This window comes from Helianthus annuus, chromosome 13 (genome assembly GCF_002127325.2).
Source record: "Helianthus annuus cultivar XRQ/B chromosome 13, HanXRQr2.0-SUNRISE, whole genome shotgun sequence".
NCBI classification, from domain to species: domain Eukaryota; kingdom Viridiplantae; phylum Streptophyta; class Magnoliopsida; order Asterales; family Asteraceae; genus Helianthus; species Helianthus annuus.
Genome location: NC_035445.2, coordinates 139099873 through 139121782, shown reverse-complemented (window position 1 = coordinate 139121782; position 21910 = coordinate 139099873). Strand labels below are relative to the sequence as shown.

Below are 21910 nucleotides of genomic sequence, written 5' to 3'. Positions count from 1 at the left end.
ACCAAGTCATTCTATACGAACAATCACTGTGAGCTCAGGATAAGGTGGAGATTATGTGCATGCATGCATTGTGATTGATTATTGTAACAAATACAATCATTTGATTTCAATATAAACATGTTTGCTAAAACTTATTCTCTCATTGATTGTGTGTTGAAAGTTTGTTTCATTTAATTTCGCTGCATTTAACTCTGTTTCATCTTCATTATTATCAGACAAGCACAATCAAAAGAAACTCAGATCCTATCAATGCTTATACAGTGTTACACTATACCGTCTCTATAGTACTATAGTTTGGATTCAGCACCTGTCGTGGACAGGGGTTGCTAGGGATCACATCTTTTTACTTCACGTGTCCGCTGGACATGTGTCGCGCATTCTCTACAACGCAGTCTCGTGGTTAAGTGTGAACATAGTTATGATAGTTACTTGCTTCGCCCATTACGTGATACATGCTGGTTATGCGTAAAACGCTTTCTCTACTATAAGTTATGCAAACTTGTGTAGTATCTTTACATTTTATGTATTGACCTTATTTTAACGTATGTGACAGGTTGATAGGATGCTATGCTTGCTGAATCGAGTAGGAAGTCTAGAAACTCCACTAAATAAATCTGAGTTGTCGGAACAGTGTTTTGTTTATGAGACTTGTTAGTGCATTTATGTCTATCGCCTTCGTCAATCCAGTCCGTAGCAGAAACAGAAGAAAACAAGTCTTTATATTATAATATGTAGAAAAAGGCAAGGTGGCATTTCTGTAATTAATGAGAAGTCTCATTAATTCCCCTTGGCCTATAAATAGAAGTCTTGTGTTAGTTTTAGAGACTTTTGCTCATTTGACATTTTGGAGAGCTAGAGATCTAAAGAGAGATTCTAGAGAGAGAAAGTGATTCAAGGTGCAGTACAATTTTAGATTTCTAATAGAATCATAGTTATATTATGTCTCGTGTGTTCGGTCACGTTCGTGTATGGATTCCGCACGTCACACGTTCGTTTCGCAATCGTTTCGGAGTCAAAACCGGTCCTAACAAGTGGTATCAGAGCAGGAGCTCGATTGCACTGATCATACGCACATATTCGACCTAGAATTCATCAAATTCAGATCAAAATTGCATGATATTCGAAGAGCTAGCATCATGGCTGAAGAATTTTACAACACGTTTTACAAGGCGTTTACGTCCGAATCTTCCGAAACCTCAATTGTTACACCAAAAACCATAACAAAAGTGATCAATGAAAATATTAACATGATAACTTCTACGAAACACAATCAAAACCACCAACGCTCGAAAGTATTGAAGACTACACTTGGTGGAAAGAACGTTTCCTCAACTGGGCAAAAGCTTACGCGCACGAGAGCTGGTTCTGTTTGGAATTTGGTTATAGTAGGCCGGTTGATGATAAAGGAGAAGCAATCTCACTCAAAAGTTTAAACAAAGAAGACAAATCCGAATTTGCAGCTGAACAGAGAATGATTGCTTTAATACAATCATCAATTAGAGATGACATGTTTGCTTTACTACAACATGACGGGTCATCAAAATCTATTTGGGAAGCTTTACGAGTTAAAGCTGAGGGGGGTAAACAAATCAAGAAAAATAAAATTGCTTTATTAAAGAAAGAATTTGATTTGTTTGATAACTTGAAAGGTGAATCAGTTCGACAAATGATAGAAAGATTTGGTCATTTGAAAATTGAACTTGATCGTTTTGGAATTGTTAAAACTCGAGAAAAAATAATCAATAAAATCATAGAAGCGTTACCACGAGCTGATCAGTGGCAAACGTTTGTGTTCATATTGAAAAATGATGTGTTATATGATACAATTTCTCTTGATGTTTTGATAGAAAAAATTGAAAGTCATGAACTTGAGCCGCAAAAGCAAAGCAAGATGAGCGGGTCTTTGCATCACCAGAATGTTTGTCTTTATTACAAAGGCAGCACACCTTCGGCGAAAATTAGTGAATCACCAAAGACCGGATTCAGTGCTGAAAAGGCGAAAGAACCATAAACAAGCTCATCAAGCTACAATCCAGGATATCATTCATCTTCTTTAAAAACAAATCCTGATGAATCAGAGGAGATACTATGTAACATTGCTCTTAAGCTAAAGAATTCTCCAGCTATGAGTATAAACTCTGCTAAGCAGCAAATGAGCTTCCTTGCATCTGTTCTGGAATCGTATGAAGGTCTTGTAGCTGGCAAAATTGGAAATTCTGAATTGACTAAAGAAGACTACAACCAGATTGATTCAGAAGAGATGGAACTTATCGATATCCGTTGGTGTTTAGCGAGCTGCATCAGAAGAGCTCAGAGATACATGGAGATTACTGGGAAACAGACAATCGGTGGTCCATCAACTAAGCTGGGATTTGATAAATCCAAAGTGACTTGCTTCAAATGTAAGCAAAAAGGTCATTTTAAAAGAGAATGCAATAATTCTGCGGTTGATGGAAATGAACATCCTTTCAATGATGATTATTACCGAAAGGCGATTTACCACCGTAGCAAAGAAGAGCCGAAAATGATCGAAAATAATCCCAAGAAGAAAGCTTATCTAGTAAATCAAGATGATGAAAAAGTGGCAGAGGGTTTTAGCTGGGACAAATACATTCCGCCTGATTCAGGGCTTGTTGCTGAAATCAAGGAAAGTAGTCGAGAAGAAATTCTGAGTGAGGTTCTTCCAGAAGAAGATCGTGTTAATGATCGATTCACAGCTCATGGCAGAACAATATCAAAAAGCAAACATTATGCTTTTGTTGTTGAAATCAAAGAGAAAACCAGAGAAGAGATTCTGAAGGAGAAAACATACAGAGAAAGAAACATTGTTGGAAACAAAATTGATGAAATGCAAGAAGAGTATGAAAATGTTGTAAGCAATAGAAGATGGGACAAGAAGCGAGAGTGCTATGTCAACATATATGGTGAACCTGTTGTTCCCAAAAGGGATATAGTTCATGATGATGTTCTTTTAGTAATTCCTCGATCCGGCGAATACTATTCAAATGTTGCAAAAGATAAAACATATGTGAAAAGGCTGGAAAAAATCATAAGACATGCCACGACATCAAGTTTGAGGAAGAGGGATGAAGAAAGAATGAAGAAGAATGTTGAAAATCTAGTTGATAATTTGAAGAAAGTCGCTGAGGAAGTCAAAGTTGAAGGTGTTAAAGGGGAAGATGTGAAGTTAGAAAAGGTTGGAGAAGCTGTTACTGAAAAACAATAGGATGTTGAAGAAGAAATGAAGAAAAAAAGGAGAAGTGAAGGATGAGATTTTGGAAGTTGCTGGTGATGTTGGTGATGATGCTGGTGTTGGTGAAAAAGAAAAGCAGAAAGATGTTGATCAAACAGATGCAAAAGAGAACACCAAAGTGCCAATCACTGAGGTCAATTCTAATTCTGAAATCATAATCAAAGTCGTTGAACAGTGCAAGAAATGCATGGAACCATGCAGTGCTTGTACTGAAAAAGATGAAAAATTCAAAACAAGAAATCTAGAGTTTAATAAAATCGAAGAAGTTTTCGAAAATAAACGCAAAGAAATGTTAGAAAATGAAAAAGTTTTGAAAGATAATGATGAAAAGCTTTCAGAAAAATGTAAAAAATTAGACTAAGAAAATGAAGTTTTGAAAGAAAATGTTTTGAAAATGACAGAAGAATGTTCTCAAAAAGAAAATGTTTGTCAAGAAATGAAAAAGGAATATGATTCAATAAAATTGGCATATCACATTACAAAAGAGTCATATGAAAATGTGAAGAGTCAAATGAAACTTGTTCAATCCAGACTGAGATACTGTTCTGAAACAACTGATACGCTTAAGCGACAGTATGAAATAAAGCAACAAGTTGTAAATTCTTATATTGAGGATGTTGCTAAGCTAAAGCGTCAGATTGCTGATTTAGAACAGGATAACAACAAGTTAAAAAGTTATCATGCATCATCATATGTGCTTGAAAGAATTTTCAACATAAAACCGGATGGTAAAGATTCTGAGCAAAACAAGAAAGGTATTGGCTCAGAGTTTCATCAAGTTCCTCTACCGGAAAAGTTTGCATTTTATAATGATGAAAAGGTCGAAAAAGCTTTCAACATGGTAGATCAATTGCCAGATAACATTGACGTAACCTATTCTAAATCTGATGATTCTATTGATTCAGAGGTGGTAAGTAAGGTCGTTGAAAGTGTGTTGAAAGAAGAGTCGATTGATACAGGTAAAGCTGAATCACATGATGAAAATGAAGGTGGTTTTCATGAAGAATATCTGAAAAACTCAAAATCCGAGAAAAATTTGAATGATGATTCAAAAGGATTAGTTTATATCATGATTGGATCGGACAAATTATTCTTAGATGTTGTATTCCCGATTCAGAATGTGATTTCAGAAAAGATTGACAAAGTTTTCAAAATGGTTGAAATTGAAAAATCTGAAATTCCAAAGTTTGTTGGAAAAGGTCACAAAATTTCTTATAATAAACCTGGTTTCAAGAAGAAAAACATGAAGGCTGGGTTGGGTTATAAGAAGAAACAAAATTGGAAGAAAAATGAAATGCCGAATTATCAGGCAAAAATGAATTTTGTTCACGGAACAAGTTCCGAAGAAGAGAAAGAACTCCAATTTAGACGACGGTCTAATGCAGAGTTTTATGCTCAAAAGAAAAATCAACAACAACAGGTCAAAGATGTGTTCAAGAGAACATGTTTCAAATGTGGTCAAATTGGACATCTTGCACGCAAGTGTCCAAATCTGAAACCTGTTGATGTTGAATCGAAAAAGAAGTTTGATGATGTTTAGAAAGAAAAATTTGAGACTGTGAGACAAAGGTCAACCAGATTTGATTCAAAACAAACTTGGAGATACAACACAAACAAGTTTGCTTCGAATCAAACTTGGAAATCAAACCCGAACAGGTTCGATTCTAGACAGACCTGGAATTCTCACACACCCAGATTAAGAATAACACAAAGTTGGAAAACAACTGTTGATGCAACAAAACCACAACAGTTTTGGAAACCAAATGTTGTTCAGAATCAAAATGTTCAAAAAGATTCAAATTTTTACAAAAGAGGTACTCGAAAAGGTCAAACATGGAGTGTTAAGAAACAAGTGACTTCGGTAAATGAAGAAAAAGATGGTGTTAAAGTTGAAAAAGTCTTTGTTCAGAATGAAAAAGATTTTCCGAAGTTAAATGATATGCATATTGTGTTGAATGCCTAAGGTCAAACAGACCTGGGCTAAATTGTTCAAGTAACTAAATAGTTGAATGTGCAGGTGCTTAAGAAAACTGAAGATTGTGAAAATGGAAATAGGAGCAGCCTGGCATGGGAAGAGGAGGCTGCTGAACCCTGTGTTGGTTGAAACAGGGAGTTTGTTTGTTTTCTGTATATAAATAAACAATATTTCAAAAACCCTAAAAATTGAAAATTTAAAAACCAAAAATTTGTTTTTATTTTGTCAAAAATTTGAAAAATCAAAAATATGTTTGTTTTTAAATTTTGTCAAAATTAAAAAAAAAATTCAAAAAATTTGTTACTTGAATATGCCGAAACCCTCACGGTGGAACAAACATGATTAATTTCAAAAGACTGAAAAACGGTTTTCAAACTGTAAAAAATCAATGTTTTGTAAATCATGGGGGTACATTATATTTTCCGTAAAACAGTGCATGAGAAGAAGAAAATGGATGGCGAGACAAAGCTATTTACATCGGTTATCAAATTTTCTTTAAATGATTTTTCATTTTAGGGTGAGTAAGAAATTGTTATAAAGTCCAAAAACATTAGAAAATTTGAAAAAGCCAAAAACATGATAAAATTCAAAAATTGAGTTTTTGTGTAAAAAGAGGAAATGATAGTACATCAGTAGACAATCACAGTACGCTAAAGAAATGGATTGTTTTAATGTGATAAACGATCTCACTGATGATATGCCAGTAGGTTTTTACACGCTTAGTAGATTGTTTTCGAGATATAAACCTAAAATATCAAATACTTTACTTATCTCGTGGGGAACATCTCTCGGATATATGGGTAACCCCCGAAATCTTGTTTGAGAGATTGCCTGATTTTGAGATACTAGGTCTTTATACTGTTTGATATCTGGGGTATTATACCTGGTCTTCTGATTTTGCGGAAGCAATGGCCTAGACCTCGTATAATACTTTATGCGCTTTAAAAGCTTACCCTCTGCATAAAAATTGAAAAATATCGAAAGTTATGAATCAATTGCATTTGAAGAAAAGATTCCCTAAAGGGAACACACCTAAAGTCGGGCCTTCATCTCTTTGACTGAACGGAAGTTCATACCTGAGCTCTCAAGGTCTCTCACTAACCCAGAGAACAGATATCAGATTGGTATACTCACCTGTAAGACTGAATCTAGGGAATTTTGATACGGGAGTATATTCTGTGGTGGGACACGCGAATAAGTTTAAGTTATTAAAACACTAATCTCGTATCTCGAATCAATTGAAGTTTGTGTGAAAATTTAAGTGGATCAGTATATTGACAATCTAAGTGAATCGTTTAGAACTTAAAGTGTTTAAAAGCTCAACGGTACTAGTGATTTGTCATAAACTGATATGATTCTCTGACAAGAAACTCAAACAAAAATATTGTCTGTAAATATGTAATACAAAAAGATTTTGATTTCTGCTTTATTTTCGACAACCGATGTTTGAGTGCTAAGTTTCAAAATCTAAGTATGCTGATTGTGTTTCTGAAAATAAAACAAGTTCATTAATTTGAAACTCGTAGTTTTAAAATCAAAAATCAAAAACAGTTTGTGATATCTCCAAGGTCATTAAATTGGACTTGGATGATTAACTATGAGGGATTTGGATTCTTATATTGTTAAAATCCGTAAAAGAGCCAGTTTCGGATCTTGTTTGCTAAAACTGCCAAATCAATGAAAATTGTTGATAGGGGGAGTGAATCAAGTATTTCTGGATATATTCATATTATTATATCTTAAAGCCAGAATCTTGATTTAGAAAGTTTAAAAGAGCCAGGTCACAATTCCTGGATAAATTGAATGTTTAAAATGTTTGTACTTATAAATGTTTGAGAAATTGCAGATACCAGACTACGATCCCGACAGCCGAGTCTAAGGGGGGAGTCTGAATACAAGCTCAACGCAAGAGGAAGCGTGGATTCAAGGAGCCATGTAACTATTCCAAAAGAGCTTGTATCCGGAAAGCCAGGTGTCGATCCCAAAAGCACAGAAGCTTGACGAAAGGGGGGCATGATGAAGAAAAGAGTCTATAGAAAGGAGAAGCTGAAGCTGAAGACAGATCCACGGGGATTCTGTTCAAGCAAGAGGGAGTCTACGTTGATGAAAACGTGTTAAAGCTTCAAGAAGACTCAAAGAGAGAGAGAAAGACAAGACGCTACGAGATTGACTGCGGTAATATCCAAGGGGGAGTCTGTTAGCGCATTTATGTCTATCGCCTTCGTCAATCCAGTCCGCAACAGATACAGAAGAAAACAAGTCTTTATATTGTAATATGTAGCAAAAGGCAAGGTGGCATTTCTATAATTAATGAGAAGTCTCATTAATTCCCCTTGGCCTATAAATAGAAGTCTTGTGTTAGTTTTGGAGACTTTTGCTCATTTGACATTTTGGAGAGCTAGAGATCTAGAGAGAGAAAGTGATTCAAGGTGCTGTACAATTTCAGATTTCTAATAGAATCACAGTTATATTACGTCTCGTGTGTTCGGTCACGTTCGTGTACGGATTCCGCACGTCACATGTTCATTTCGCAATCGTTTCAGAGTCAAAACCGGTCCTAACAAGACTAATATTTGTAATGACTGTTTTGCTTTATATGTTTGATGGTATGGGACATTAAACGTTAAATATATTGACATTAATAGTTGTTATGGATTCTCGTGAACAATCTGTTTCGCTCAGTGCACGCCCCGATGTTTCCGCCATAGGTTGGGATGTGACAACTCTCCTGCTATACCAACATTTTTGCAGGTCAACCAATAACAGACCTTCCTCGGAAAGTACAATTCCGGCAAGAAATTCTGGCGAAGTTTGTCACGTAAAATGTAAAATATGAAGTTCAAATTTTAAGTCCCAAAATCACTAAAAATCTCGTTTTTTGACAATCTCCAATGGTTTTAACCAGAGTTAACAAAAATTATCAACAAACAACTTCATTTTACTCATTTTTAGTCCAGATTATCATTCAATAAAATGGGTTTTAGTGTTTGTCCAAGAACTCTTCAAATAACACTCAAAACCACTCAAATCTTCTCCAAAATGCTTGATTTTTAATAAGGAATTGAGCCAAAGCTCTAACACCACTTATAGGTCCCTATGGAGGATCTTAGAGAACCTATTCCTTGTTGTTGAACACATAAACAAGTACGGAATCGAAGTTTGTATATAAATCAAGCAAGAACACTCTCAATACAAGAAGATTATCACTTTCAAAGCTCAATGGTATTGATTTCAGCAGAGTGACATTACAAGGTTTACAAATGTTTTGCCCTAACTCTCTGAACTATGCTCTCTCTCTCTCTCTCTGAAGAAACAGAGCCTATCTATATCCATACATCAGAGATACAACGAAACAGAACGATCATAAACGAAACATATTGAAATATGGCTAGACATTAGCTTCTACATCGAAATAGACTTATGATATGAATCGAAATAGACTTCTTTCAACAAGTCTATTTCGATAACTTGTTGATGATGCCATGTTTCTCTATTTCGATACCATGTACATATGTATATTAAAAAAAGTCTAAAAGTCTATTTCGATTCAACATGTTAGTACTATTTCAATTCATATGTTTTGATAAGGTCATGATGACATCATGCAGATGTTATCATGATGGGACCTTTTTCGTTCGCTTGTCGTCGTGTTTCGAATGTCGTTCTTCTAGGCGAACGATGAAGGAATGTCACTATGCCGCTCTTGAACCTAACTGAATCGAACCAAGCCACATCCACACAAAAGTGCATCAACAAAAAACCTATAAACAAAGCTTGAAAACAAAAGGTGTTGAAAATAAACTTGAAATAAGCACTAAGCATCAAAATACGTTCCAAAAGAGACAAGATACACCTATTATAGTCTATCTACCATTTTCATACACAAACCATGTTAGGATGATGGTTGATGAGGAAAAAGTGGGAGAAAACCTTGTTCAAATTGCTAGTTAAAAACTAAATATAAGAAAGTTGGAAAACAAACCGTAAACGTAGAAACCTTATCTCTGGATCTCTAAATTTGTAGCTTTATAATGTCATAAGAAGGTTGCAACTCAAAAATAATAAGTTTTGGAGTCGTCTACATATTGTCTAATTTTAGGGCTTAAATAACCATAATAAATAAATAAAATAATTAAGGCTTCCATAGAATTCCACAGAAATGTTTATAAGTCATATGGAGCTTATAAACCAAATTTCATAAATATTGGATTTTTGGAACAATAGTTTTGATTTTTGGCTTTATAAACACAATATAAAGGCAAGGATCAAGATTTCTACAACAAACACTCTACGAACATGAAAATAACTTTTTTTTCCGGTAACATATGAGTTCATATCTGATTTGTATATTTTTGTGTAATTATTTGATCATTTATATAAATTTTAAGTTATTTTATTCAAGAATATAAGCTTAAAAACCAACACATCTAAAGGTAGGAATGAAGTCCAAAAGGTTTTAAACTCAAAATACTATATTTTAATATTTCATAACCCGTCTTAAAATATTGTTGGGATTTGAGGGCAAGTTCAAACTAATAACAAAATAAATCTGTGATTTATGTAAAACTGACTAGCGTCCAGATCAAAACCGATAAGCCTCAATGTAAAATCAAAATGAGCATTGAAAGTAAAATCATAAGAAAAGCTACAAAATGCATAAAATTGTAAAATTTACTTGTTTGTGCTTTAGAGCTTAAGAAAGAAAGCGTTGAGGTGTGAAAAGTGATGACAATTTAACCTCTACTTATAGTGGGATTTGTAGAGATGAGTTAAATCAAGTTTCATAGAGTCAAAACAACAATTAATAAAAATAGTTTAAATGGTTTTAATTCTTTTGACTAGACTTGTTGACTAGCAATTTAAATCAAATTAAACTTATATAAGTTTTAAAAACTTTATAAAACAAATAAAATTTACTATGCCTATAAAACTTTGTTTTATAAAAAAATATTCATAAAGCTTAAAAAATGAACCTTATACTTTTTTTATTTTCTACAAATAGTTTATAAATTACTAGATATGAGTTGTTAGTTCCAAAAGTTTAAATAAATTATTTTGTAACTTAAATCTTTAATGTTTATGTAGTTAATAACATATTTATAGTTATAACCTTTAATTATAAATATATAAACCATTATATTTTATAACTAAAAATGTATAACTATATATAAATTAAAAGAATTTATATAGATAATTATGTAAATAAAATATATGATATATGTATTTATTTACATAATGTGTGCTTAATGATAAATAAATAAAGATAAAGATTCCAAATAAGGTATAAGTGGTAATGTATAGATGGAAATTCACAAATGTTACAATGCATAAAACCTTGTTAACTGCAAAGGTGATGTCCAATCATGATCCGTGAAAAGGGTGGCACATTGAAGCGCACCAACAAGCTCATGAAATTTGTCCAGGCTGGATAAAAGGTAAGTTGTCCCTAAGTAATAAGACGTGGATGTGCTTATAGAGAGGATACTAATTTGTAATCAAAGAAACCTACTCATTGAAGGAGCTCAAAGATGTATTTCTTATAAGACAGAAAGATATCATGTTACAATCGGATAAATTTAATGCTTATAAAGTAACTAGGGTTGCCAAGATCCTAGTCGAAAAAGTCGTTGCCGAGTTATTGTATGACTTTGTTAACTGGCGTTGGTGTTTTTACCAGCGATGATGTCATCGGCATAAACCAAGATGTACAGAAGAGTATACCTTGATTTGTAAGTGAAGAGTAATGGAATAATCTTCAAACCAACAAATCCCCATGTTTAAAGAGCTTGGAAAAGATGTTGAAACCATTCTTGAGGAGTTTGCTTAACACAGTAGAGAGACTTGTGCAAGAGATAAACATGATCAGGATGTTTGTGATTAACAATACCCTAAACCTGTTTTGTCTTGTGATGGCCAACGTTATTTTATGTTGTGTATTGATCATTTTTCCTTTTACACAAAATTGATTACAATTTTACACGAAAGTAAAAAATGTTCAAATGGATTAGGTTGCCGAATTTCACCTTTTGTCTAGTTTTTTCACCTCCCTTGGAATCGTTCACAAACTATGTTGCCCTCACACAAGTGAGAAAGAATGGTTTTGTTTAACATTGTGTGGTTGAAACCGGTCTCACATTTCTTCTTTAATCATATGTTCCTAACAGGATTTTGGCACTTTACATTTGACATAACTATCTTTCCCATTAATCACATGCCTTATAGAACATCCTCCAACAAATGTCCTTTGAAAATCTCTTTCGTAGACCCTCTAATTATTCATATCTTCCTGCTTTTTGGTGTTATAGTTTTTCCTATCTTCGACCATACAATGGTCACAAGATGGATTTTCTTTCTACACCCTACATCTTTATTGGATATAACCCGAGACGTCATGGTTATCGATGCCTAGATCCAACAACGGATCTTATCTATATTCCCTGCCATGTCCATTTTATCAAGGATGCATTTCCTTTTTAAACACATACTCCTTTTTCTCAACCTATTTACCCATCCAACAATTACACATCATTTTCTGACACTAGTACAAAACAAGCAACAAACGTGGTGATTTTAGTCATAAAGGACTTGGTTTTGGACCGCTACTTAGAGCGTGTTATAAAATCATAATATTAATACTTGCGAGGGTCTAAATACGCGGTTAGGAACCACGTCTAAAAATATAGTTGCCAAAGAAATTATGGTTTGGCGAGAAGTCGAAGCCTCTTAAACCGCTACCACTATCGATATTTAAATCAAGTAAACAAACTCAACTTCACAACATACATATGTTCAACGCTAACGGATCAGAACCATCATGTTCAAAATCAAACACTAACTATCAAAAAACTAACAATAAACTTACATATCGGAACCATCATGTTCAACACTTCCAAGTTTTTTCAACGCTTGATGTTTGAGCTCCTACCACTGCACCCACATGAGCGTCTCCATTCTTCTCCACCATCATGTTAGACATGGGGAAGAAGGAACCAGTTCTTGTAACATTCCAAAAACGGGTTTAGTAAATTAAACTAAGTTAATTGTGATAAGCGGGTAAATTACTGTTAGTGGTAAAACTTAATCCAATAAACATATTGTTGGTGCATAATGTCTATCGCCTGCATCATCAGTCTATGTCGTGTGATGTATATGTAATAGATTAAAAAGTTAAGTTTTTGTGTAATGTCCAGGTCACCTGAATGTTTCAGGTCGCACGAAGTGAACTTATCAGTAAGTGCGGTCTGGATGAGTTATCTCATGCGATCTGGTCAAGCTTATAAATAGGCTAGTGGTGTTCTTCATTTGTAACTTTCTAGAGAATTGTGTACCGAACTGCTGTTGGATTCTCTCTGTACCAAAACGTATTATATCAATGAAGAACATGTTTTAAGTGACTTTCTACTCTTCTACTCCTGTTCTAACACTGATTGGCTGTTTCTAGTCTGATTCCGCCTTTCTAGAAACTAGATCTGACGCTGATTGACTCGTTTTGGATGAATCATCAATCCTACAAGTGGTATCAGAGCTCAGGATGAGTCAAATCTGTTGATATTAGTGTTTTGAACGGTTTAGAATCACATTCTTCTACTCTTTCTTGGATTTTTAGACGAATTCACGGATAAAATGGACTGAATTTTAGATATTGTGTGTAAAACATCATTTTGAACAATTGTACAAAGTTGCAGACCATAAATCACACTAAAATTGATCCAAAAATGTCAAAAACTTGAAATTTTGATCAGATCGTGTGAAAATGATGCTCAAATCGTGTGAAATTGACCAGTTCGTTTGAGTTTTAGTCAAACCGTATGAAAATCATGACCAGATCGCACGAGATGAGATCAGATCGTGTGAATATATATCAGGTCGTTTGAAAGTTTCTAACATTGTGACCAACTCGCACGACTTGAGTAGTTAGACCGCACGAACTGAAAATCTTTTTGGTTTTGGTCACCTCGCACGGTTTGGCAGTCCAGGTTGTTTGAAAGTCAGGTCGTCTGAAAGTCCAGATCGTTTGGAAGTCCAGGTCGCTTGAAATTAGAATTTTTCAAAACTTAGGAATTTTTTGAAACATTTTTCAAAGTATAAAAATGGACAATCAAGAGTTTTACAATGCGTTTTTCGGAGGAGGTATGAATGTTCAATCTCCAGCATGTATAGCCCAGAATGTGAATATGGAGAACGAGCTAGGAACCATGCAAAAACCACCGAAATTGCTCAACATTGAAGATTATTCGGGGTGGCAGGATAGATTTCGCACGTGGGTTTAGGAGAATCACCTCGAATGCTGGCTGAAAGTTGAAATGAAATATGTAGTTCCTACGAATGATGCTGGTCTTCCCAAAACACTTAACACTTTAACTTCGGCTGAACAAGAACACTTTAAAGCCGAGAAGAAGATGGTCAGTATATGGCAACAGGCAATTAAGGAAGATATTTTGGTACTGTTACAGCATCAGGGTGACGCGTAATCTATTTGGAATGCTCTTAAAATCAAATTTCTTGGGAGTGTTGCAATGATCAAAAGCAAAAACGCGCTTCTGAAAAAAGAATTCTACATATTTACTACTCTCAGTGGAGAATCAACGAAAGAGTTAATTGAGAGGTACTGTCACTTGGTAGTGGAGATGAAACGTTTGAATATGGATAAATCAGACGAGGAGTGGGTTGATAAGTTGGCTGACGCACTACCACAAGAAGAGTGGGGTACGTTCTTATTGGTTTTGAAGAACAATTTGGAATACATGGGTTTCAATTTGAGTACGTTTATCGAGAGAATTGAAGCTCATGAGCTTGAACTTCCGAAGATGAGGAAAATGAAATCTGTAAGCGTACAACAAGATGTTCAACTTTATTACAAAGGAAACTCATATGCCATGTCTGCTCCGAGTCCAAAGATTCAAACGACATTCAGTGCAGATTCTTCATCGGGAGTACCTCAAAGCACGCCTAACAACAACTTTTCATCATTTCCAAATTACAAACCGAATCCTAAGGTTCAAAATTTTCAAGAACAGGTTTCTTCTCAAAGTTCTCCAGGTTCGAACAATCAGAGTTATAGTCATGGGATACTGTGGAATGTCGTTGTTAATATCAAAAACGGTCAAGATTTTACCGAGACAGCGGCAAAACAGCATATAGTACTTCAAGCTTCTGTGAGAAGAGCTCATCGACATAAAATGGGGTATGGCGAGCATTGTGAGAAGAGCTCAGAGGTTCATGGAAATTACCGGAAGAAGTAGTCTCGCAGGTCCTGATCCTAAACTTGGATTCGACAAATCAAAGGTGACTTGCTTCAAGTGTAAAGAAAAGGGGCACTTCTAGCGCGAATGTCCGAACAGAGAAGTTAATAACCATCAGAATCCATTCGCCAACGATTATTACCGACAGGCCATCTATCATAAAAACAGTCAACAGTCATTCAATCCATGACCTCAAATCGAGAACAGTCAATCCAAACAAACAGAAAAAGCTCTTTTAGTGAATCAAGATGACGAAAAGATTCCCGAAGGTTTCAGTTGGAATAAGTACGTTCCAGGAAGTGGTCTTGCAAAGATGGCTGAAATTATTGAAGAGCAGGAACCGGAAATCGAGGAATGTGTTCCTGAAGTTGAAGAAGTCAGTGAAGTGATGAATGAAGAAAGTCTTGCAGATCTAGAAGAGGAGGCAGCAGCGGTCTACTATTATCAGTCTGAACAGTGTGTTTGATTCTTTTGCAGGTTTCTTTGGTGAACCGACTATGGGTTTTTGCCCACAGTACGAAGTTGAACAAACTCCGGTTCAAGAGACCATTGATGTCTCAAAGGAAATGAATGAAGAGACTTTGAAAGAAATAGCAGACAAAGCTCTTATGGTCAATCTGCAAGAGGTAGAACAAACTAAAACATCTTCTGATAACAATGAGACCAAAGATGCAACTCAAGAGTCAGTGTCTGTTGAAAAGGAGTCAATTATCGAGACTTGTGATACGTATTAGTCAGGAAAGAAGTCCGAGTCCGATGACAAATCAGAAAGTGAGAAGTCCGAGTCCGATGACAAATCAGAAAATGTGAAGTCCGAATTAGAAGAGAAATCTGAGTCTGAGTCCGAAGACTTTGGTAAATCGGAAGGTAAAAATGATAAACAAGAAAATGTGTTTAAAAAAGGTGATCCAATTCTTGAAAAGCCATGCGAAAACTGTTTGAAACCATGCATGGATTGTCTTGAAAAAAACAAACAGTTTCAAGAGTTGAAAAAGTTTAACGACAAATTAAAATTTAATTTTAATGATGTTAAAGAAGCTTATGACACTCTGTCACGATCAATTAAAATGATTCATAATGAAAGTAAAGAAAATGATAAAATTGCTAATTTGCTCAAAGCCACGGTCATGGAAAAGCAAATGTCGATTAACATCCATCTGGATACAATTGCGTCTCTAAAGAAGGAACTTGAACTGATGCGCATTGAGACAGAAAGAGTTGACAAAAAGTTGATCAGTTATCTTTCATCTTCATATGTGATTATTCATATCATTCCTCAACAAACTGATTTCAAAAACGTTCCACCCCCAATGTGGAATAATTATACTCAGAAATATCCAGACGGGGTGGAGAAGGCATTGAATCTCAAACTGAGAACAGAGGAGAATGAGTTACCGGAAAACATAGATGTTACATTCTCTCCATCTGACACCGACAACGAGTCACAACTGGTTAAAACAGTTGTAGACCAAGTGTTGAATGAAGAAAGTGATAACACTGATTTCAAAACGGTTAAAACTCATTTTGAGAATTCTAGTTCAGATTCTGAAGATGATGGAAACTTTCTTGATAAGTTTATCCCAAAGTTAGATAAAGTTTTGGATGACGATTCGATCATTGTGGTTTACACGATGACCGGAACTGACAAACTGTATGCTTATTTTGAGTACCCGATTCAGAATGCGAACCTGGAAAAGGTTGAAAAAGTTTTTAAACTTGTGGAAATTGATATCTCAGAAGTTAACAACAATTCGTTTCTATCAAAACCAAAAAAATCTTTTGTTAAACAACCGACAAACAACCCATGAAAGAAAAATGAATGGGTAGGTAACAATGGTAACAACAAGAGACATGGTAATAATTACAAAAAGAAAGGTGTTGATGTTGAGATGAAAATGGCTAAGAAAGCAATTAAGCGAAAAGAAAAATTGAGTGAAGTGTTTGTGGCAGGTAATAATACAGAAGTCGAAAACGATTACATCTTTAGTAAGCAAGCAATTGATGGTTTTATTGCAGCCAAAAAGATAAGAGACGAGGCCAACAGATCCACTTTTGTTGAATATGACAAAAGAATTTGTTATCGATGCAATGAAGTCGGTCACATGGCCAAACAATGTGTCAAAAAGATATTAAAACCAGTTTTCCATAAACCAAAACCAAAAATTTCAAAGGATGTTAAGGGAAAATCACTTATGGTATCCCCCGTGCGTATTCTTAAACGCGGAGTATCATTGAAGTCAGATGACAAACTAAAATCAACTTTTGAAATTGGTGAATCTTCAAAATCACAAAAGACTTCAAAGGTTTATCCTTCAAAGTCAATCATGGGTGGAGAAACCTAAACAATCTTTTGATGAAAAGAAAATGGAAGAAGTTTTAAAATCTGAACAGAAAATCTTTGCAACCAATGATGAGAAAATTGAGTTTGAGTTAGATAAGGTGATTAAAGAATTCCCACCTATCAAGGAAGGAGCTCTAAAGTCAAACCCAGAATCTGATGTTCCAAATGTTGTTTTTAACATTCCAAAAGTTGACATAGTAGCTCATGATATTGTCTTTGGTAGTATACCAAATGTTGAAAAATCTTGGGTATCATTGTTTAAGTAAATGTCTTTTGATGTGTGTAGGGGCTTCCAAGGTCTATTGTTTCTAAATGGATAATGGATAGCGGCGCCTCACGACACATGACAGGGATGTTAGCACTGTTATACGACGTCAAGTCAATCAATGGAGGTTATGTCGGGTTTGCTGGAACTCAAGGTGGAAGAATTGTTGGAGAAGGAATACTTACTAACGGGGTCGTTTCATTCGATAAAGTGAACTACATTGCTGAGTTAGAAAACAATCTGTTAAGCATTTCTCAGATTTGTGATAAGTCATTTACTGTTCATTTTACAAAATATGAATGTCTGATTCTTAAACCAGGGTTTAAAATACCAGAAGAAATGGTGTTGATGCACGCTCCTCATGAAAACGATCTCTATATACTAGATATGAGCGTTGCAACAACGACAGACAAAAAGGCACAATGCTTTGTGAGTAAGACGAAGGCCACTGAGAAAAAATCCATCATGTGGCATCGTAAAATGGGACATATTCACTTGCGAAAGATGAACTTTTTAGTCATAATGACCTTGTAGAAGGTGTTAATTTGAAAAGCTTCCATCTTAACGATGACTGTATTGAATGCAAGAAAGGGAAGCAGACGAAGAAATCGCACCCGAAAAAGCTTTTGAACTCCATCAGATTACCGCTCGAAAGACTCCATATGGATCTTTTTGGACCGGTTAATGTGAAAAGCATAAGTGGAGATCTATATTGTTTAGTTGTTACTGACGACTTTACAAGATTCTCCTGGGTGATGTTTCTAGAGAGAAAGGACGAAACGTTTGATTCTTTGATGAAGCTAATAAAAAAGATGGAAAATCTTTACAAACTGCCGATTAGACGTATTCGAAGCGACAATGGCACGGAATTCAAGAACAACCATATCCTCAAATTCTGCAAAGATAAGGGCATTCTTCATGAGTTTAGCGCACCGTATACTCCTCAACAAAACGGTGTCGCAGAAAGGAAAAATCATACGTTGATCAAACAGCTCGTACCATGTTAGCAAATTCGAAATTACCGGTATATTTTTGGAGTGAAGCAGTTGCCACGGCATGTTACACGCTCAATCGGGTTCTTACGGTGAAGAAGTACAAGAAAACTTGTTTTGAATTGCTTCATCTTTACAAACCAAATCTGAAATTTTTAGAACCATTTGGTTCACCATGCACATTCATTGATCCAGACGGTAAATTTGGTGCGAAAGCTAATGAAGGTTTTTTTGTAGGATATGCTAGTCCGTTGAAGAGCGTTTTTGTTCCGAGTTTGGGGAAGATCATACAAGTTCAACACGTTGACTGTCAACATTTTACCGCTCCGAATCAACTTCCCGGAAACAAGTTGCTATTTGATTACGAAAATCTCTGGGAGTCATTCCATTTACCGATAGAGCCGAATGAGGAGGAACTGGCGTTCTTATACCAACAGCAGCAGTCTCTTTCACAAGAACAAGTTCCGAGACCGTTGGTGGTTTCCTCGCCCACCGTGGGTTCAAATGATCATGAGGCTGGTTCTTGTGGAACTGCACATGTACCCCCAGAAGAAACAGCTCCAATATTTGGTCAATCTGACGACTCAGAATCGGAAACCGATCCGATTTATGATGAGGAACCAAATATTGCGACTTCAAATGATATTGATCACACGGGTGATCAGAATATAACAAATTTGCAATCGGAAGTGAGTGTACCGGATACAGTCATGCCAAGAACAGTATCTTACCATCCATCAGAGCAAATCATTGGTGACCTTCAAAGCGGCGTGAAAACCCGCGAACAAATAAATGAAGGGCTTACATGTTTTTACTCATCTGTAGCACCTTTACAAGTAGACTTCTCATTAAAATGTTTTATCTCGCAGGTAGAGCCGAAAACGTACAAAGAAGCATTAACCGAAGAGAGTTGGGTAAATGCAATGCAAGAGGAGCTACAACAGTTTGAAAAGCTTGGTGTGTGGAGGTTGGTTGATCTCCCGGAAGATCATAAGTTGATCAAGACCAAGTGGGTCTTCAAATGTAAGCGAGATGATAGAGGGGTTATAGTATGGAACAAAGCACGGTTGGTAGTCAAAGGATTTAGTCAGCAAGAAGGGATTGACTTTACTGAATTATATGCTCCCGTTGCTCGATTTGAGGCAATCAGAATCTTCTTGGCGTTCGCGTCATGGAAGGGATTCAAGGTCTACCAACTGGATGTCAAATCTGCATTCCTCTACGGCAAGATTAAAGAAGAAGTATATGTCGGTCAACCACCGGGTTTTACCGATCCTGTACACAAAGACAAAGTGTATCTACTCGACAAGGCGTTATTGGATTACACCAGGCCCCGAGAGCCTGGTACGAGACGCTTTCCCAGCATCTGCTGACCAACGAGTTCACCAGAGGGACTGTCGATAGTACTCTGTTCACTAAAGAGGTTGCAGGACATCTACTTATCATGCAAATTTATGTTGACGATATAATTTTTGGATCAACGAACGATGAGTTGTGTAAGGAGTTTGAGAAGGTCATGAAGCAAAAGTTTGAAATGAGTTCAATGGGGGAGATGAAGTTCTTTCTCGGGCTTCAAGTTGAGCAACTGCCCGATGGAATCTTCATACACCAGACAAAGTATGTGAATGATGTGTTGGACAAATTCAATATGTCCGAATCATCTCCCATATCAACCCCCTGGCTACGAATCATGGCATATGTCCGGATGAAAGTGGTGAGAAAGTGGATGAAACGCTTTATCGGTCAATCATAGGATTGCTAATGTATCTGACAGCATCACGACCGGACATCATGTATCCAACTTGCCTCTGCGCCCGGTACCAGTTAAGTCCCAGAGCATCGCACATGATGATAGTGAAGAGGGTCTTACGGTATCTTAAAGGTTGCCCAAGCACTGGCTTGTGGTATCCTCGATCCGGTGACTTCTCTCTAAATGGATATTCTGACTCTGACTTTGGGTGCTGTAAGTTAAACGCTAAGTCCACAACTGCTAGTTGTCAGTTCTTTGGAACTCGGCTAATCAGTTGGCAGTGTAAGAAACAAACCACAGTCGCTCTCTCGACTTGTGAGGCTGAATACATTTCGACTTCCAGCTGTTGTTCTCAGGTCCTCTGGATCCAACAGCAAATGAGGGACTATGGTTTGCAATTCTTAGACACGCCAATATTTGTGGACAACGAGGCAGCCATTAATATCACTAAAAATCCGGTTCAACACTCAAAAACAAAACATATTGAGATTTGACATCATGTTATTCGTGATTGCTACGAGAAAAAATTGATTCGAATTGTTCATATTCACACCGATGATCAGAGAGCTGATTTTTACACTAAACCCTTTGATAAAACAAGATTTAATTATCTTTTGAAATTAAACCGGTTAAAGAATTTGTTTTCTGGGAGGGTGGTAGAGTGTGTGGCCGAGGAGGACGGCGATCAGAAGTGATCTGCGTCTAGTTGTCATGTTTTCTATACAGTTTCTTTACTGCTTTTGATAAAACCAAAAACACAAAAATATGTTTTTGATTTTAGGGGGAGAAAGTTTATAAAAAATACAAAAACATGATAAAATTTCAAAAATACAAAAACATTGAAAAAGACAAAATGAGTTTTGTTGTGAAAAAGAGGAAATGATAGTACATCAGTGAACTATCACAACATGCTAAATAAATGGAAAGACAAAATGATTTTAAACAAGTCTCACTGATGATGTGCCAGTAGACTTCACATGACTAGTAGATTGAATTTGAGATATAAACCTAAATATCAATACTTGCCTATCTCGTGGGGAACATCTCTCGGATATATGGGTAACCCCTAAAATCTTGTTTGAGAGATTGTCTGATTCTGAGATACTAGGTCTTTATACTGTTTGATATCTGGGGTATTATACCTGGTCTTCTGATATTACGGAAGCAATGGCCTAGACCTCGTATAATACTTTACGCGCTTTTAAAGCTTACCCTCTGGATAAAAATTGATAAAATATCGAAAGATACAAATCAAGTGCAGTTGTAAAGAAGATTCCCAAAGGGAACATACCTAAAGTCGAGCTTTCATCTCTTTGACTGAACGGTAGTTCATACCTGAGCTCTCAAGGTCTCGCACTAACCCGAATACAGATATCAGATTGGTATACTCACCTGTAAGACTGAATCTAGGGAATTTTGATACGGGAGTATATTCTAAGGTGGAACACGCGAATAAGTTAGTTTCTTAAAACACTAATTCATATCTTGAATCAATTGAAACTTGTGTAGAAGTTTAAGTGGACGACAATACTGACAATCAGTAGTGAATTTGTTTAAGATTTAAAGTTAAATCAAGATCAACGGTGTTGGTGATAAGTCTCAAAAACTGATATGATCCTCTTACACAAACTCACAAAAAGATGTTTGTAAATATGTTTGTACAGTTTCCTGTTTCTTAAATCCAAAAGATTTTATGTTTGTTTAGCTAAAATGTTGAAAATTCCAAAAAGATTTGATATTTCATCTTATTTTCGACAACAGACGTTGGGGATCTGATGATCAAAGTCCAACAGTGCTAAACAAGTTGGATCATTTGGGTTGGATAAGAAAATTTTGAGAAAAATGTTGTTAATTGCTCAAAATGTATCAGAGTTCATTAATTTGAACTTAAATTTGTTTCAAAATGTCAGCAAGATCAGATTTTGGTCAGCCAAGGTCATTAACTTGGACTTGGCAGGCTAAACAGTTGACCAGGGTCATTAACTTGGACTTGGTTAACTGAGTGTGTTGGTAAAAAGTTAAAAAGTTAAAAATTCAAAAATTTGAAAAAATAAGATTTTCACACGAGGTGCCAACTCGTGCGAGCTGGCCA

At 35.8% G+C, this 21910-nt stretch overlaps 1 protein-coding gene across 1 annotated transcript; it reads left to right on the top strand.

The window, feature by feature from the left end:
• The first annotated feature begins 14783 nt into the window (after positions 1–14783).
• On the top strand, positions 14784–16278 carry LOC118485882. Its single transcript, XM_035982387.1, has 3 exons — positions 14784–14871; positions 14948–15096; positions 15205–16278. Exons 1-3 carry the CDS (start codon positions 14784–14786, stop codon positions 16276–16278), a joined length of 1311 nt encoding a protein of 436 aa, XP_035838280.1.
• Positions 16279–21910: the final 5632 nt, after the last annotated feature.

Coding starts and splice junctions, on each gene's coding strand:
- LOC118485882 (XM_035982387.1), top strand. CDS start 14,784: ATGGCTGAAATTATTGAAGAGCAGGAACCGGAAATCGAGGAATGTGTT. Junction 14,872..14,947: donor TGAAGTGATGAATGAAGAAA/GTCTTGCAGATC, acceptor ATTCTTTTGCAG/GTTTCTTTGGTGAACCGACT. Junction 15,097..15,204: donor TTATGGTCAATCTGCAAGAG/GTAGAACAAACT, acceptor GATACGTATTAG/TCAGGAAAGAAGTCCGAGTC.